General features: G+C 36.7%; 3 pseudogenes and 6 gene segments (V, D, J or C); all 9 read right to left on the reverse strand.

Annotated features, from left to right (window-relative positions):
* Window positions 1-838: 838 nt before the first annotated feature.
* Window positions 839-1,266, reverse strand: LOC133999438 (Ig heavy chain V region XIG14-like). The segment is given in 2 exon segments: window positions 839-1,143; window positions 1,224-1,266. Coding segments are annotated over 2 exon segments (348 nt in total).
* Window positions 1,267-2,076: 810 nt separating this feature from the next.
* Window positions 2,077-2,528, reverse strand: LOC133999426 (Ig heavy chain V region 914-like). The segment is given in 2 exon segments: window positions 2,077-2,390; window positions 2,480-2,528. Coding segments are annotated over 2 exon segments (363 nt in total).
* Window positions 2,529-3,383: 855 nt separating this feature from the next.
* LOC133999440 (Ig heavy chain V region XIG14-like) lies at window positions 3,384-3,829 on the reverse strand. The segment is given in 2 exon segments: window positions 3,384-3,685; window positions 3,787-3,829. Coding segments are annotated over 2 exon segments (345 nt in total).
* A 552-nt stretch (window positions 3,830-4,381) lies between these two features.
* LOC133999419 (Ig heavy chain V region 6.96-like) lies at window positions 4,382-4,836 on the reverse strand. The segment is given in 2 exon segments: window positions 4,382-4,698; window positions 4,788-4,836. Coding segments are annotated over 2 exon segments (366 nt in total).
* A 1,891-nt stretch (window positions 4,837-6,727) lies between these two features.
* LOC133999988 (immunoglobulin heavy variable 3-23-like) lies at window positions 6,728-7,160 on the reverse strand. The segment is given in 2 exon segments: window positions 6,728-7,035; window positions 7,118-7,160. Coding segments are annotated over 2 exon segments (351 nt in total).
* A 1,668-nt stretch (window positions 7,161-8,828) lies between these two features.
* LOC133999989 (immunoglobulin gamma-1 heavy chain-like) lies at window positions 8,829-10,442 on the reverse strand (annotated as a pseudogene).
* Window positions 10,443-12,616: 2,174 nt separating this feature from the next.
* Window positions 12,617-13,070, reverse strand: LOC133999990 (Ig heavy chain V region 914-like; annotated as a pseudogene).
* Window positions 13,071-13,779: 709 nt separating this feature from the next.
* LOC133999991 (Ig heavy chain V region XIG14-like) lies at window positions 13,780-14,231 on the reverse strand. The segment is given in 2 exon segments: window positions 13,780-14,087; window positions 14,189-14,231. Coding segments are annotated over 2 exon segments (351 nt in total).
* Window positions 14,232-16,499: 2,268 nt separating this feature from the next.
* Window positions 16,500-18,033, reverse strand: LOC133999992 (Ig heavy chain V region 36-65-like; annotated as a pseudogene).
* Window positions 18,034-19,091: the final 1,058 nt, after the last annotated feature.

Below are 19,091 nucleotides of genomic sequence, written 5' to 3' on the forward strand. Positions count from 1 at the left end.
CAAGGAAGATAAAACTGGAGTGGATTTGGCCATCAGAACAATGTATAGTTAGAGTTGAAAGTCTGGCCAAATTAATTAATGATTTAATGCAATGTGAATTTAAAATGTATGTTTATTAATCTTATCTTCTTATCTTCTATCTTATTTTCAGAAATAACACAATCATAACTGAACAGGAGATATGATGTACTGCTGCAGGTCAACAAGGTGATTTTCATACTCTACATGATCTGAAACCAAAGGTTGAACATATAAACATTAATACATGTCATGTGGATTGCATGTAAAAATTCAGAAGTTGAATTTCTTGACCAGTGCTCCCATCGACTGGGGTTACTGGGTGCATTACTGATAAAGTGCTCGTAACATTAAGGATGTCAGGGGGGGAAAAAGAAATAAAACCCCAGTAGAAATATAACAGAAGAAAACTGATGAGAATATGTGAAAAAAATGTAACCTCTTAGTACGTGGGTGTCATTAATATTAATATTCTTTAGTCAATAACATTAAAATGTTTCAATGTGAAATTTAACATCTTTAACCTTGTGTAAAATGAACGTCAGTGAACACTACACTAACCAGTTTATTTATGTCTCTGCAATTTGTTTTAATTTATTGACCTGGACGTGAAATATAAATATTGTGGGTCAGAAAGAGAGTAAACCTTTTGGTGAATGTCTCCACTGAATGATTTAATATTATCATTATAATTGTATATGTAATTGTAATGAAGTGGTGTTGAAATGATTAGTGGTGTGAGGGCTCCTCCTCTGGTGGCTTCATGTTACAAGTGTTCAGACACTGAGGGGTTTTTGTTCAGGTCTGCTGATGGTTTGTGTTATTGTGGGTCTCTGGCACAGTAATACACAGCAGTGTCTTCAGGCTGCATATTCTGTCCATTTAAAGTCACTGTTTTGCTGGAAGAGTCTAAGTCAATACTGAACTTGTTCTTTAGTGAATCTTTGTAGGATGATGTTGATCCAACTCTCCTTCCTATCCACTCCAGTCCTTTCCCTGCAGGCTGTCTGATCCAGTGTGTGTAATAGCCGCTAAGAGAATAAGAGACCTGACAGGTGATGGACAGACGTTGACCTGGCTGCACAGTCAATGAGGCTGGCTGTGTCAACTGTTCACACTTCACACCTGTTAAAAGAAGAAAATGTTTAGTGCCAAAATATAAAAAAGAAACATCTTCTGACATTGACAAATCCAGAGAGACTCACAGGATCCAGCTGCCAACAGCAGCATCAGAGCTACAGAGAACATGGTTGATGTTGAAGCTGAACTGATGTGAGATCTTCTGTCCTCTCACTGACACACACACTTCACTTCCTTATGAATCACATTTATTTGCATGTAGTTGAATAAACAATGATCTATTTTGAAGTACTTCTATTTATCACTTTGAGGTGAAGAGTTCAGTCTTTCCTCTAAATGTTTTCTCATTTTTCTTGAGTATGTACTTCAGTATAATATGTGGTTCATTAAGTGAACTTATAATGGTGCTATAATTTTATTTAAAATGACATTTTTGATAATTTACCATCTATTCATGTATACATATAGATAAACTGTTTTTGGTCTAATATTGTGTTATTCAAAAGTAAGATTTTTTGATTAGTTAGATCAATACTGAAAGTTTCTTTTCAAAATATGTCTTTGGTGACTCTGCTGTAAATTTAAAACAATCTGTCATGATGAAGATGAATTTATATCTATTTATATATATTTTTTTTTTAAATTGTATTCATTAACTTTATCAGTAGGGTTAAATTGAGTTTGAGTTTTGTTCAGTTGTGTGAAGGTTTGGAGTTTTACATAAAATACTTTTATGGTTTCAGTTTTGTTGATGTTTGAAGCCACAGACATGAAGATAAACCTCTAGAGAGCTGCTCACATACTGAAATACATGTAAAAGTTAAAAATAAAAAGTAGGGTTATTGTTGAAAATGATCCTCTCTCCAGATATGTAAAAACACAATTGTATTGACATTTTTAGTAAAACATTTATCATGTGAGTTAATGGGGGTCTGATGTTTACTGTAGGATTTTGTACAGCTGCTCAACCAACTCCAGTCACTGTGAGTCTCGAGCACAATAATAAACAGCAGAATCTTCAGTCTTCAGACTGTTCATCTGCAGATACAGCTGCTCTCTGCTGTCATCTCTGGAGATGATGAACCGGCCTTGAACTGACTGAGAGTAGTATGTGCTACCACCACCAGTATTGATATAAGCAATCCACTCCAGTCCTTTTCCAGGAGCCTGTCTGACCCAAGCCATGTAGTAGCTGCTGAATGACAATCCAGAGGTTGTACAACTCAGTTTGTGGGATTCTCCAGGCGTTTTAACTGCTGGTTCAGATTCTGTCAGAGTCTGACCATCAACACCTGTTAAGACAAAAAACAAAATATTCAATTACTTTAAGAAGTTAAATTTTTTAAGGCAGCTTCAACTTAGGATCAGTGAAAATCTTCACCTGTCCAGCAGATAGTTAGAAGCAGCAGTCCTGTCCTATAGTCCATCATGTTAAACTGTGTGTCCACTGTTCTCTGTCATCCTCTCTGTAGTCAGATAAGTAGAGCTGGAAGACATCAAAGTTTTGCATTGACTCCTCCTCATAGAGCAGATTAGGATTTAACTCTCATTGTAGTGTTGAGACTTCAGGCTGCACAATCATCTTTAGTCAGTCTTTGTAGTATGATATGTGTCCAACTTTGATTCCAATACAGTCCAGTCCTTTCCCTGCAGGCTGTCTGATCCAAGTTGTGCAATAGCTGGTAACAGAGCATGAGAGCATGTAAAGGTCTTAGAATGGATCCATGGAGGAACTCAATCAATTACTGATTCACACAACTTATTTCATAATTTCACAGACTGTGAGAAAATGTGATTAGTATTCATTCATATTGCCATATTTATATGGTTATATATTATATTATTCAATTTGTCACTTGAATTCCATCACTCCTCATTCTTATGTGTAGACATTATCAGTCAGATGGGGGATAATTTGGGGAAATCCATGTGGTAATGTTACCTCCTCATGTATTTGTGATAAATATACATATATGACACATTGTTACAGAATTTTTCACCATGGGAATATAGTAGTACTATATGTACTATAGTAGTATAGTACATCTAATAATAATAAGTTAAACACCATGAAATCAATTCTCGTTTAAAGTAAATTAACAATATGTTTCATTATTCCATACTAATCTTTACAAATGTTATTTTAAGGTATCTTTCTGATTATTCTTTATTTTTAACATTGATTTTGAAATGATTAGTGGTGTGAAGGCTCCTCCTCTGGTGGCTTCATGTTACAAGTGTTCATACACTGAGGGGTTTTTGTTCAGGTCTGCTGATGGTTTGTGTTATTGTGGGTCTCTGGCACAGTAATACACAGCAGTGTCTTCAGGCTGCATATTCTGTCCATTTAGAGTCACTGGTTTGCTGGAAGAGTCTAAGTCAATACTGAACTTGTTCTTTAGTGAATCTTTGTAGAATGAAGCTGAAATATGTTTCATTCCAATCCAATCCAGTCCTTTCCCTGCAGGCTGTCTGATCCAAGCTGTGTAAGAGCCAAGAGAATAAGAGACCTGACAGGTGATGGTCAGACGTTGACCTGGCTGCACAGTCACTGAGGCTGGCTGTGTCAACTGTTCACACTTCACACCTGTGGAGGAAAACATGTTGAGTATTGAGTCAGTGTAACAACAGTGAACAGTTAGTGTGCTGTGATCATACTGTCAGTGTCTCTGCCTCAGTGAGACTCACAGGATCCAGCAGCCAGCAGCAGCAGCAGAACTACAGAGAACATGATTGGTATTGAAGGTGATCTGATGGGAGCTTCTCTTCTTCTGCTGCAACTGACATCATGATATCAAGTGTTTATAGCAGACTGTAAGGATGTTCACTTTGCATAAAGAAGGACACTGACAGGCTATAAAAGAGGAGGGACTGTCCTTGTGAAAGTAATAAAACTGGAATTGTATTATGAGGAGTATTTTAATATTGTATTGCATGCATTAAAATATATATTAATATTTAAAATATAATACGTATTTGGGACATTGAGTTGTGTATGTATTCATATGATTAATTGAACAGAATTGTACATTTACATGTACAGGGAAGTAATAACCATGCAAGCATGTCAACAAATACAATCATCACATATTCAAAATGTATATTGTCTAAAAACTGAAAGATGACAGCAAAAGTAAATGATAGCAGAACTACACAACATATAGCAATTATATGGATTTTTTGCTGGTGATGTTGAATTGAAGTTTATTTTTTGAAAATCAGAGGGAACAATATGACTTGGTTTGACATGATGAGTTTTTGTACAGCGATGCTCCTTCCTGTGTTACTGTGAGTCTCGAGCACAATAATAAACAGCAGAATCTTCAGTCTTCAGACTGTTCATCTGCAGATACAGCTGCTGTCTGCTGTTGTCTCTGGAGATGGTGAACCGGCCTTGAACTGACTGAGAGTAGAAGATGTAGGTACTACCATCACCACTGATAGCTGCCACCCACTCCAGTCCTTTTCCAGGAGCCTGTCTGACCCAGTGCATCCAGTGGTTGCTGAATGTGAATCCAGAGGTTGTACAGGTCAGTTTGTGGGATTCTCCAGGCTTTTTAACTGCTGGTTCAGATTCTGTCAGAGTCTGACCATCAACACCTGTTAAGACAAACAACAAAATATTCAATTACTTTAAGAAATTAACTTTTTTAAGGCAGCTTCAACTTAGGATCTGTTAATATTTTCACCTGTCCAGCAGATAGTTAGAAGCAGCAGTCCTGTCCTATAGTCCATCATGTTAAACTGTGTGTCCAGTGTTCTCTGTCATCCTCTCTGCAGTCAGATAAGTAGAGCTGGAAGACATCAAAGTTTTGCATTGACTCCTCCTCACAGGGAGGAAACTACTGGATTGGACTTTGCAATACTACTTTTAATATAAAGTTCATATATTTATTATGAATTAGTTTTAAAGGAAAAATACTTCTTGAACAAATGTTGCTTTGTTTTGTTTTTCTCACAAAGTGCTCATAACATTCAGGATATCGGCTGGAAAGAAAAACCCAGTAGAAATATAAGTGAAGAAAACTGATGAGAATATGTGAAAAAAATAATTCATTAACATCAATATGCTTCAGTCAATAATAATAAAATGTCCAATGTGAAACACAAACTTTGTCACGTTGTGTAAAACTAAATTCAGTGAAAACTACAGTCTGTTTCTTTCTGCAGTTTGCTGCAATTTTTCACTTGGACTTGAAATATAAATATTTTCAGTCAGAAAGAGAGAAACCGTTTATGGTAAATGTCTCCACTGAATTATTAGGGCCCGAGCGGCGACTGCAAGTCGCCTGGCGAAAGCCCTATTGAAATTCGTTCATGCCCCAACGTGCAAGTGACCCAAAAGTGCAAGTGACCCCAATGTAATCAAGTAATCAAGTAATCATGTGGTATGGAAGACCCCCGGGGAAAAATGCTATATTGAAATTGTAATGTTTATTATTATTATTATTATTATTATTATTATTATTATTATTATTATTATTATTATTATTATTATTATTATTATTATTATTATTATTAGGGCCCGAGCGGCGACTGCAAGTCGCCTGGCGAAAGCCCTATTGAAATTGTAATGTTAATTATTATTATTATTCTTCCGACATTTCGTGCCCCAATTTCGCCCCTTTCCCAAATGCAAAAATGCTTATGCTCGCCATGTACATACGAGTGGCTCTCACGCCCACATACTTCATCCAATCAGCTTCAAACTTGCTGGACATGATGATGGCTCCGCCCTGAACGTCCCGATATATTAACTTCCCACGTAACTCATAGCGCCCCCCGGTGATAACAGGAAGTTAACTAAGATTCATTAAAATTACATACTTTGCCCCATCAACTTCATTCAGAACCAGTTGGTGAAGCTACATTATGAAGACTGTGAAGCTACGAGTAATGGCGTCCGTGTGGCGACGCGGCGACCATCAATTCCTCGCCATGAAAATACGTTTGGCTTTTTGATGGCTTTATTGAACTCGTATCATCATGAAAATTGGTACACAGGTCCAGGGTGCCGACCTCAACGTCTCCATTCGCTCATAGGCGATCTCACTCGTGTCTCCCCCTAGTGGAAACAGGAAGTGCCATATTTTACATCATCAATGTGCGATTTCCACAAAACTTCACATGTGTAATCACTTTCCCACCCTGAACGCAACCGCTTGTGTTTTGTTACACTCTACTGCCCCCTGGTGGATGAACCATCAACCTCTCATAACTCCTTCATGCTTTGTCCAATTCACTCCAAACTTCACATGACTGATGAGTGGCCGCCCTGAACACACCAGACCACACCAGACCATATGTGTAACTACCTGTGACTGCCCCCTACTGGATGAACGAAACATTGCATTTTTGGCCTCCATCCAGGTTTTTTCTCACTTTCTGCTTCACGCCACAGCCCCGCCATGCCTCAGGCCCTGCGGTGGCATGGGTGAGCGAGGGCCCGCCATCGCCGCTTGCGGCTTTAATTTATTATTATTATCATTGGGTTTTTGTTTCTTTCTTTACTATAACAGTGAAGTGTTGTTGAAATGATTAGTGGTGTGAGGGGTCCTCCTCTGGTGGCTTCATTTTACAAGTGTTCAGACACTGAGGGGTTTTTGTTCAGGTCTGCTGATGGTTTGTGTTATTGTGGGACTCTGGCACAGTAATACACAGCAGTGTCTTCAGGCTGCATATTCTGTCCTGTTAATGTCACTGTTTTGCTAGTAGAGTCAAAGTTATTACTGAACTTGTTCTTCAGTGAATCTTTGTAGTTTGTGGTGCATCCATCACATCCGCGTATTATCCACTCCAGTCCTTTCCCTGCAGGCTGTCTGATCCAAGCTGTAGCGTAGCTGCTAACAGAATAAGAGACCTGACAGGTGATGGTCAGACGTTGACCTGGCTGCACAGTCACTGAGGCTGGCTGTGTCAACTGTTCACACTTCACACCTGTTAAAAGAAGAAATGTTTTGTTAAAAATGATCAAACTAAAAGAAGAATTGCTGACTATGACAAATCCAGAGACACTCACAGGATCCAGCTGCCAACAGCAGCAGCAGAGCTACAGAGAACATGGTTGATGTTGAAGATGATGTGCTGTGATCTCCACTGACAGTCTGATGTGAAGTCTTTATAGCTGTGAAACAAGGAGGATCACTGAGTTTGCATAGTATAAAACTGATTCTATGGAGACTGATAAGACTGATATGATAAAGAGTCTGATGGAAATCACCTCTGCTTTACATACTGTATTACTCACATGTAACACTTTGAAGATTTAGCTGACTTCAACAGGTGTTTACTATTTAATGTATAAAGGATCTCTGCTATTGCTTTAAACTATTATGCCTTGTATTGCAATGTATTGTTGTGACCGCATAATATTTATAATTATTAAATTAAGGACTGTTTTTCAGCATGGATAATAGAATACAAAGTTATTAAAATTATCATTGAAACAATTCTATACATGATAATGTTCTAAAACGGTGTTATTAGTAGAATACATACTGACTTTACCAAAGATGCTATGTTAGAACATTTTAAACCAGATATTGATCTTTTAATTAGCTATGCTTTTTACTGAGGGTGGATGAAGCTCTAATCCCATTAGTCTCATGTGGACAGCCTTTAGTAAGAATGACACATGACTTTCAAACTAATGTACTTCAATCTCTTGTGAAGTCGGTTCTTTGTTGACAGAGATTACTCCTACATATGTTTACCTCATTGTTTACTACCACTTTCAACATTGTGACATTATATATATAAATATATGTGTGTGTGTGTATATAATAAGGAAAAGCATAATAGGTCTTCTTAAATGAACCTCTTTAAATAGGATGCAAACTGTTTTCTGAGAGATTTGATTCACTTTCAGCTTCCTTTAAATCATAATGCATTTCACAAGGAGGAGCACAGTAAAATACTAAATAAAATGGCCTTCACACAATTTATTTACTGGTGATTTAAGATGCATGACACAAAGGATGAGCTGAATAGATTTTGGGTGAATGAAATATTCAGCTCAAATACCAGACTCGGATCAGAATCTTGCTTTCTTTGAAAAAAATGTTATCTCAAGATTTTCTTTCAGACAATCATCTTTTTTGGTATAAATGCAAAATCAACATAAATGTGCTATGGTTATTTATTAAAACATTTGTCAGGTATATGAGTGACTGCAGGAAGAACAGCTGAAGGCCTGGAAATAGTCAGAAAAAACGATTCATTCAGTGTTTGGGTTGGTCATTTGATTATATGCTAATAAAAAAAAACAATTTATTCTTTTCAGCTATCACTATATTTGTGATATCATTTGGACTTTAAATCCCAGGTTAGACAAATAAGAAGGAATATCAATTATAACATTAAAAAGTGTTTTATCAATTAAAACATATTTTAACAGTACAATTTCAAATTCAGGATAATTTTTAAATTACTTGGTTATGTGTAGATAATCAGTTTATGCTCATATTTGTGTTTCACAGCATGCCAAAATGTTAACTTCTGCCTTAAATGCAGGACCTTAATCTTAATGTGAAGATATACAGTTCCAAGTCCACCACCAACACAAACTATTTCAACATTTTAATATTTGATTGCATTCAGCATTCAGTTAAAGGTGATAAAATATAACTTAAATATTCAATCATTTACTACTCAGTGTTTCAATCACTGTCAATAAATAAAATGTTGATAAAAATGTTCTCCCTGGTGGTGGTAAACAGAGGAAGTAGTTTTTATATGACTCTCTTATTATTGTCTCTCACTGTGTCTCTTCTAGCACAGTAATACACTGCTGTGTCCTCAGTCTTCAGACTGTTCATCTGTAGATAAAGCTTACTGTTGGAGTCATCTCTGGAGATGGTGAATCTACCCTGGACTGACTGGGAGTAATAGATAGGAGAACTGCCTGTGTATACAAAAGCAATCCACTCCAGTCCTTTTCCAGGAGCCTGTCTGATCCAGTTCATAGGGTAGCTACTGAATGTGAATCCAGAGGTTGTACAGGTCAGTTTGTGAGATTCTCCGGGCTTTTTAAACGCTGGTTCAGATTCTGTCTTGAGTCTGACCATCAACACCTGTCAAACCCAAACAGAAAACCAAAACATATGTTAAAAACTAGATAAGGAATTTACTTCAGGAATAAATAGGAAAATCTAAAACTCTTCACCTGTCCAGCAGATAGTTAGAAGCAGCAGTCCTGTCCTATAGTCCATCATGTTAAACTGTGTGTCCACTGTTCTCTGTCATCCTCTTTGCAGTCAGATAAGTAGAGCTGGAAGACATTAAAAGTTTTGCATTGACTCCTCCTCACAGGGAGGAAACTACTAGATTGAACTTTTGAAAATTTGCAATACTACTTTTAATATAAATTGTATATATTTATTATATACAGTAGTTTTAATTTTAAAAAAATACCTCTTGAACAAATGTTCTGTTTTTCTCACAAAGTGCTCCTAACATTCAGGATGTCAGGGGGGAAAAAGGAAATAAAACCCCAGTATGAATATAAGTGAAGAAAATTAATGAGAATATGTGAAGAAAAATGTAACCTCTCAGTACATAGATATCATCAATACCAATCTTCTTTAGACAATAACATAAAATGTCCAATGTGAAATATAAACTTTGTTACGTTGTGTAAAACTTTAATAACCAGTTTGTTTGTCTCTACAAATTACTGCAGTTTATTCACCTGGACTTGAAATATACATATTGTGAGTCAGAAATTAAGAAAACTTTTTAGTAAACGTTTCTACTGTATTATTTATTTGTATTATGATTGTTGTTTTTCTTTTATACTGTAACAGTGAAGTGATATTGAAATGATTAGTGGTGTGAGGGCTCCTCCTCTTGTGGCTTCATGTTACAAGTGTTCAGACACTGATGGGTTTTTGTTCAGGTCTGCTGATGGTTTGTGTTATTGTGGTTGTCTGGCACAGTAATACACAGCAGTGTCTTCAGGCTGCATATTCTGGCCATTTAGAGTCAGTGTTTTGCTGGAAGAGTCTAAGTCAATACTGAACTTGTTCTTTAGTGAATCTTTGTAGTATGTGGAGGATCCAACTCTCATTCCAATCCACTCCAGTCCATTCCCTGCAGGCTGTCTGATCCAAGCTGTGTAATAGCTGCTAACAGAATAAGAGACCTGACAGGTGATGGTCAGATGTTGACCTGGCTGCACAGTCACTGAGGCTGGCTGTGTCAACTGTTCACACTTCACACCTGTTAAAAGAAGAAATGTTTTGTTAAAAATGATCAAACTAAAAGAAGAATTGCTGACTATGACAAATCCAGAGACACTCACAGGATCCAGCTGCCAACAGCAGCAGCAGAGCTACAGAGAACATGGTTGATGTTGAAGATGATGTGCTGTGATCTCCACTGACAGTCTGATGTGAAGTCTTTATAGCTGAGAAACAAGGAGGATCACTGAGTTTGCATAGAATCAAACACATGAAGCATTAATGTTGGTCTACCTGGAGACTAATATAAGAGTCTGATGACTTTTATTATGGAAATCACCTCTTATTTACATTCAATATTTTATTTCATTACTCACATGTAACACTTTGAAAATTAAGTATTTAAAATAATGCAGCTCTGCAATTATTATAAATATATTGTTGTGATCACATAATAATATTAATAGTAACATTGAGGATTGTTGCTAGAAACATTTTCACCATGGGAAATAAATTATGTTTGTTAAAAGTATCATTACATAAAAAGTAAAGTATCATAATATCAAAAAATAATAGCAGCATACGCAGCGAGGGGAGTGGGCTCTTGGGGCTTAAGCCCCGAATCTTTCATCAAAAGCCTTGGGTCTTTTTTAAGCTTTTTTTTTTTTTTAATCATCCTCGGACCGATTAATGGCTCAGGAACATATAGCCTATTGCAGGGAAAATAAGCTATCCATCAATCATACCCCTATTTTAAAGAAATCCAAAAAAATGAATGAAATTTGCAAAGCTGAACAAAACTAACTAAACAGGTAGCCTGATTGAATACAAACGTTTCCATCGAGCCTAGCGGCGCCGCCTAACGTCAGTCTGCTGTAGCTTAAATCACTGTCTGATCTTTCTCAGTCATTGAGTGCTCATCAGTCAGAATGGACATACAAAAGTTTTTCAAGAAAACTCCATCCAGCCATGTCGTGTTACCAACCGCTGCTGCAGCATCATCCAGTGATCTGCCAAACGCTGTTTCAGGTTGGTGGTAATGTAAAGCTAATTTTAGAGCCTAGCCTGGCTGCCATCACGTAGGCTAACGCTATGGCCGAAATTATTATGAACATTTATTAAATATCTCTTGCAGTGAAAATAAAACCTTATCTAGCAACATTGGATACTTATAAGGTACCAATCTTGGTTATAACCATTATAATGTCAAATAAATCATCATTATGGTCCACTGTCTGGCCTAGACATATTTTTCTTACAGTTGATGTTGCAAATAGGCTACTGAGTTTTTATATTGATGTGATTTGAGTGAGAGGTTATAATCATCATTGTTCATTCACTCATTGTGTCCAATATGCAGCAGAGCTGTGATGTAACAAGAATACCTTTTTCAAAGATTCAAAGATATTGTTTAGTTATAACAGTGAGGCAATAAAATGTTCAGTTTTTATGGTGTGGTGATTTGAGTGACAATATGTAATCATTGTTCTTTCACTCCATTTGTTCAATATGAAGCAAAGAGCTGTGATGTAGCAAGAATACCTTTTCATAATTTGCATCTTTTACTCTTTTCATTAAATAATCTTGCATTGCACTAACAGCCTCTCAATCCCACTATTTAAAGTTGATTGATTAACATGACAAAACAGCAGTAAAAATAGTTATCATGAACATTTAGTTTATGAAGACAAAATGAAACTGAACAGGAATGTTGATGAGTAATCTTGAAGGTGTTTTAGAGTAGACTATATATAAGAGCTATGGTTTCTACTACGTTAGCCAAAATGCATTTTATTCATTGGACATTGCCACCTAGTGGACAACAAATGCAACAACATGAACAAGGTAACTGAAATAGAACTACGTGAGTGCCTGGCTTACCCCCGGATGTCTACAATGTATGGCACCACCCCTGTTGCCAACAAAAAGTGAAGTGACAACAAAATCATGTAACAGTTTGAGTGTTTTTGCAAGTGTGTGAACGTTTGGAGTTTAACATAACATATTTTTAATGATTTTCAGTGTTGATGATGTTTGAAGCCACAGATATGAAGATAAACCTCTAGAGAGCTGCTCACATACTGAAGTACATAAAAAAATGTAAAAGTTTGTTTTAGTTGAGATGAGAATTACCATCATTAATGATTATTGTTAAAATCCTCTCTCTGGAAATAAACTTTTAAAACACAATTAAAAAATAACAGTTTTTATAAAAACATGTTTGGGCATGAAAGAATTATATCATTTTATTGACATTTTTAATGAAACTTTAATCATGTGAGTTAATGGGGGTCTGATGTTTACTGCAGGATTTTGTACAGCTGCTCAACCAACTCCAGTCACTGTGAGTGTCGAGCACAATAATAAACAGCAGAATCTTCAGTCTTCAGACTGTTCATCTGCAGATACAGCTGCTGTCTGCTGTCGTCTCTGGAGATGGTGAACCAGCCTTGAACTGACTGAGAGTAGTATTTGGTGCTACCACCACTATTGATATAAGCAATCCACTCCAGTCCTTTTCCAGGAGCCTGTCTGATTCAGGCCATGTAGTAGCTGCTGAATGTCAATCCAGAGGTTGTACAGGTCAGTTTGTGGGATTCTCCAGGCTTTTTAACTGCTGGTTCAGATTCTGTCAGAGTCTGACCATCAACACCTGTTAAGACAAAAAAACAAAATATTAAAATGACTTTAACATGTAAACTTTTTTAAGGCAGCTTCAACTTAGGATCAGTGAAAATCTTCACCTGTCCAGTAGATAGTTAGAAGCAGCAGTCCTGTCCTATAGTCCATCATGTTAAACTGTGTGTCCACTATTCTCTGTCATCCTCTCTGCAGTCAGATAAGTAGAGCTGGAAGACATCAAAGTTTTGCATTGACTCCTCCTCACAGGGAGGAAACAACTAGATTGAACTTTTGAAAATGTGCAATATTACTTTTAATATAAATGTTATATATGTATTATGTCGTTTTAATGAATAAAAATTGCCTCTTGAACAAATGTTTTAATTTTTCATAAAGTGTTGCTAACATTCAGGATGATAAGGGGAGAAAGAGGAAATAAAACCCCAGTATGAATATAAGTGAAGAAAACTGATGAGAATGTGAAGAAAAATGTAACCTCTCAGTACATGGATATCATCAATACCAATCTTCTTTAGACAATAACTTAAAATGTCCAATGTGAAATATAAACTTTGTTATGTGTTGTAAAACTAAAGTCAGTGAAATCTACAGTAACCAATTTGTTTGTCTCTACAATTTGCTGCAATTTATTCACCTGGGCTTGAAATATAAATATTGTGAGTCAGAAAGTAAGAAAACGTTTTAGTTAACGTTTCTACTGTATTATTTATTGTTATTATAACTGTTGTTTTTCTTTTATACTGTAACAATGAACTGATATTGAAATGATTAGGAGTGTGAGGGCTCCTCCTCTGGTGGCTTCATGTTACAAGTGTTCAGACACTGAGGGGTTTTTGTTCAGGTCTGTTGATGGTTTGTGTTATTGTGGGTCTCTGGCACAGTAATACACAGCAGTGTCTTCAGGCTGCATATTCTGTCCATTTAGAGTCACTCTGTTGCTGGAAGAGTCTGAGTCAATACTGAACTCGTTCTTTAGTGAATCTTTGTAGTCTGTGCTGTATCCAACACGTGCTGTACCAATCCACTCCAGTCCTTTCCCTGCAGGCTGTCTGATCCAAGCTGTAGCATAGCTGCTAACAGAATAAGAGACCTGACAGGTGATGGTCAGACGTTGACCTGGCTGCACAGTCACTGAGGCTGGCTGTGTCAACTGTTCACACTTCACACCTGTGGAGGAAAACATGTTGAGTATTGAGTCAGTGTAACAACAGTGAACAGTCAGTGTGCTGTGATCATACTGTCAGTGTCTCTGTCTCAGTGAGACTCACAGGATCCAGCAGCCAGCAGCAGCAGCAGAGCTACAGAGAACATGGTTGGTATTGAAGGTGATCTGACGGGAGCTTCTTCTGCTGCAACTGACAGCATGATATCAAGTGTTTATAGCAGACTGTAAGGAAGTTCACTTTGCATAAAGAAGGACAATGACAGGCTATAAATGAGCTACACAAGAGCATGTCTGAGATAATGAAGCTGTTTTATCAGATTATTTAACAATCATTTCTGAAATCATATCCTATAATTTCTGCAGACTTTCTCTTGTCTACAGCCAGGATCGTATCTTCTTCAGGTGGTTGAGAAATATAAACTGAAGATAGAATGAATACAGATCAAGTAATGGGACTGTCCAAATTATTGGTCAACTGGCTACATAACAACAACCAATGTAGTGTGTGTACACTTTCTCTGCTTAAAGAGTTTAAATAAACACTAGTTAGTCCTTGGCTCAACCATTGTTTCAATATAGATGAATAAGTACAGTTCTGTATTAGTGTTATATTAATTAGCCAAAGTTATAGGGATATTATTACAGTAATATATCAGTTAAGATATATTAGAATACCTGTTTAACTATCATTCAGGTTAACACAGAGAAAGATGGTGGAAGCTTTATTAAAATGTAATATTGCTTTGAATTTATACGTTAGTGTTACCCTATTTGCTCAAATCTTTTCCTCAACTGCTCAGAAATGTGAAATCAATACTTAAAAGACTGTTATTAACCTATAGAGACTTATCGGTGACTCTGTTCATCTGCAGATACAGCTCCTGTCTGCTGTTGTCTCTGGAGATGGTGAACCAGCCTTGAACTGACTGAGAGTAGAATTAGCTACTACCACCTCTACTGATATAAGCAATCCACTCCAGTCCTTTTCCAGGAGCCTGTCTGATCCAGTTCATCCAGTAGTCACTAAATGTGAATCCAGAGGTTGTACAGGTCATTTTGTGTGATTCTCCAAGCTTTTTAACCACTGGTTCAGATTCTGTCAGAGTCTGACCATCAACACTTGTCAAAACAAAAAAAGAAGAGTCACTTGCTGCATAAGTTAGCATCATTTTGAGGCCAGATTCAACTCAAGATCTGTGAATATTTTCACCTGCCCAGAAGATAGTTAGAAGCAGCAGTCCTGTCCTATAGTCCATCATGTTAAACTGTGTGTCCACTGTTCTCTGTCATCCTCTCTGCTGTCAGATAAGTAGAGCTGGAAGACTTCTGAGTTTTGCATTGACCAATTAAGATAAATCTTATCTGGCCGTCAGTACAATGTATATTTAGAGGTGAAACTCTTGCTAAATTAATTAATAATTTAATGTAAGAATAATTTAAACTTGCTGATTTTGAATAATCTTCAGACGTTTCATTTGTGGTCAGAATTGTTGATGTTTGGAAATACATTTTTGTTCTAGTTTTTAAAAAAGTAATAACATGCATGAAGATTATTCAAAAGAAACAACAGTGCAAGATACAAGCTAAATCACAGCACTCAACTGCAAACCCCACATATATTTAAACATGTTTTACAGCCAACTCTGACTTGCTGGATACCAAAGTCTCCCCCTACACATGTATAAAATGGTTTCTGTTTTTTTTTGTGTCATAAAATCTTACCTTCGACAAACTATTTATTTTTTATGCACTATATTTTCCTTTCCTATATATTCTTCTTCTTCTGATTTGCATTATTTATTGCACATTATGAGTTTTAGCACAGCCTCAGGAGTTTACAAGCCTGCATTTCACTGCACATGTTGTCTGAGCTTGTGACAAATAAAACCTTTGAATATTTAATCTTTTAAATGTTAAATGTTCTGATCTGTAAATTTGACTTAAACACATTCATAAAATGATTAATTTCATTACAACTTGATTTGAGGAACAAAATGATTTTCTTCCGTAAAACTTATTTTAAATATCGATATAATACATGACAAAAGTAAAAAGTACACTTTTTACACTATTTATGTTTTTTGAATGAATGTGGATACTGTTTTATTTTGCCTTTGTTTGAAACGCTACCTGAACTGATGAGGGACACGTAACTAAACGTTTGCCTCTAGAGAGCTGCTCACATATTGAACTTCAAATTTTATAATGAAAAAAAAAAATAAAATTTGTTGTTTTAGGTGAGATGAGAATTAACATTTCCATTAAAAGTGATTGATTCCATACATATATGTTTGGGCGTAAAGGAATTACATCATTTTCATCATTTTTAATGACATTTTTAATAAAAACATTTACCGTTATTGGGGGTCTGATGTTTACTGTAGGATTTTGTACAGCTGTTCAACCAACTCTAGTCACTGTGAGTCTCGAGCACAATAATAAACAGCAGAATCTTCAGTCTTCAGACTGTTCATCTGCAGATACAGCTGCTCTCTGCTGTTGTCTCTGGAGATGGTGAACCGGCCTTGAACTGACTGAGAGTAGTATTTGGTGCTACCACCACCATCAGTAGCAATCCACTCCAGTCCTTTTCCAGGAGCCTGTCTGACCCAAGCCATGTAGTAGCTACTGAATGACAATCCAGAGGTTGTACAGGTCAGTCTGTGAGATTCTCCAGGCTTTTTAACTGCTGGGTCAGATTCTGTCAAAGTCTGACCATCAACACCTGTTAAGACATAAATAAAACTGTTATACATGTTTTTAACTTTTTGATGAATCTCAACTCAAGATTTGTTAATATTTTCACCTGTCCAGCAGATAGTTAGAAGCAGCAGTCCTGTCCTATAGTCCATCATGTTAAACTGTGTGTCCACTGTTCTCTGTCATCCTCTCTGCAGTCAGATAAGTAGAGCTGGAAGACATCAACGTTTTGCATTGACTCCTCCTCACAGGGAGAAAACAACTGGTCTGGATTTGGATGTAAGTCATTTGGTGGGAATGGGAAATTAATGTTCAGGCTTCAATCCTGAAAGTCAGTCGATTTTTACGTTTGTCTGACATGTTTTATTTTAATATGTGTAAAATGTATATCAGTGTTAATAACACAACCACACCTCTTTTGATAAATGTAAAAATGTTCATTACATTTGATACACTTCAACACGAATGGTTTATTCAAATGAGTAAATTAAAAATAAACGTATAACTGTCTGTGAGCAAATTGTGCAGCAGATGAGTATGAGTGTACAAAATAAATATTCTCTTATTCTAATCAGCAACATTCTGCTTTTTGGAAATTGTTTCATTGCCATCACATCAAAACATTCACCAATGATTTGAATATATTTTGGACTGAGGACATCTCACCTGTCTGATCCACTAAGCTCACTGATCAAATGTTTTTCAGCTTGTTTCACTTGTCATTTTATATGTGTACTTTTTACTTGTGAATGTGACATTAGTAACACTATCACTGTGAGTGATGTAAGATGTTTTGCTTTTGTAAATATTCAGCTGATAAGAAACCAAGATGTCATTGTTACTCGTTGTTTGTGAAGGTTTTTGTGCAGCTGCTTCACTGTCTTCAGTCACTGTGCTTTATCGAGCACAGAAGTAAACAGCAGAATCTTCTTCTGTCAGACTCTTGATCTCGAGGTACTGATTTCTGCTGGACGCAGTTTCAGTCATGATGAATCGACTTTGAAAGGAGCTGGCGTAGCTAGCAGAGTTTGAACCAGTGCTCATCATCCCAATCCACTCCAGAGCATTGCCTGGCTTCTGTCTTATCCAGTGAATATTGTAGCTTGTCAGGCTATAACCAGATATGATACATGACATCTTCACTGTCTCTCCAGGTCTTTTCACCTCAGGGGGAGACTGCTCCAGTTTTATCTCACTCCAAACTCCTGTAAGCAAAGACATGACGATCATCATCCATCAAACTTTAAAAAAAATCACAGGTCAGATTTTCACAAAAAACTAAGTTTTCTCTGTGTTGAAGGATAATGTATTATCTTACCATGAATACAAAGCATTGAGAACAAACTTCAGAAAATCATATTTTCCATTCTGTTAAAAAATATATAGTTCAGTGTTTTTTTATCTGAGAGTTTGCACGGTTTAGAATATGTCCCAGTTGTTCTGTCACAAATGACTTGAGAATTCCAGGTGGTGTTTATAAGGGATGAAAAGTTTGCATAGACCTCCCTCTACAGGTTTAAAAAGGAAATGCTTAAGTATCACAGCTCTGCTTCACATCACTCCACTCGTAAGAACAGCATATGAACACATACAGTAAAAATAATAATAGAAACAATTCAAATGAGTATTGACTTCTTGGAGCAGTGAGAATATTGAAAGGAAAAAAACAATAACATTTCAGGCAGAAAAGCATTGACTTCATCTTACAAATTGTCCTCTGTTAATCCTTTGGACCTCAAATTAAATTCTGTGTATGTAAATAATTGTCCCTGGCTCTGGTTACTTTGGGCTTTGATCCAGATGTTGACAACCCCTCAATCCATCCCTGGTAAGAAGTCTAAGAAACAGCAACATCATCTAGTGGTTACATTGTGTGTTCATCTGCATGTCTGTGCACTTTTAGGAGCAATATCAGTCTTCTTACTGCCTTCTGTTCTACAGTCTCCTACTGCCCCCTTTAGGTCTTTGTTACAGACACAACACTGAGGGTTTTTGTAAAGCCTTACTACTGCTCCTTAGAGTAATAAACAGTGTGTGTATATGTGTCTAGCACAGTCATACACTGCAGAGTCCTCAAACTTCTAGCATAAGTGTTCCTACTGGCATCAGAGAAGCCGACCCCTATCCACTCTGATCCTTTTCTTGCAGGTTGTCTGATCCACTTCATACCACAGCATGTAAATGAGAATCTGCAGGAGAGAATGAGAGTCTCCACAGACTTGGTATTAGTGACTGATCATCAGTATATTTATCTGCATCAGTTTTTATCCTTCCATATTGGATAAGATATCACATCTGGAAACATT

The sequence above is a fragment of the Scomber scombrus genome, chromosome 18 (assembly GCF_963691925.1).
Source record: "Scomber scombrus chromosome 18, fScoSco1.1, whole genome shotgun sequence".
In the NCBI taxonomy this organism is placed as follows: Eukaryota; Metazoa; Chordata; class Actinopteri; order Scombriformes; family Scombridae; genus Scomber; species Scomber scombrus.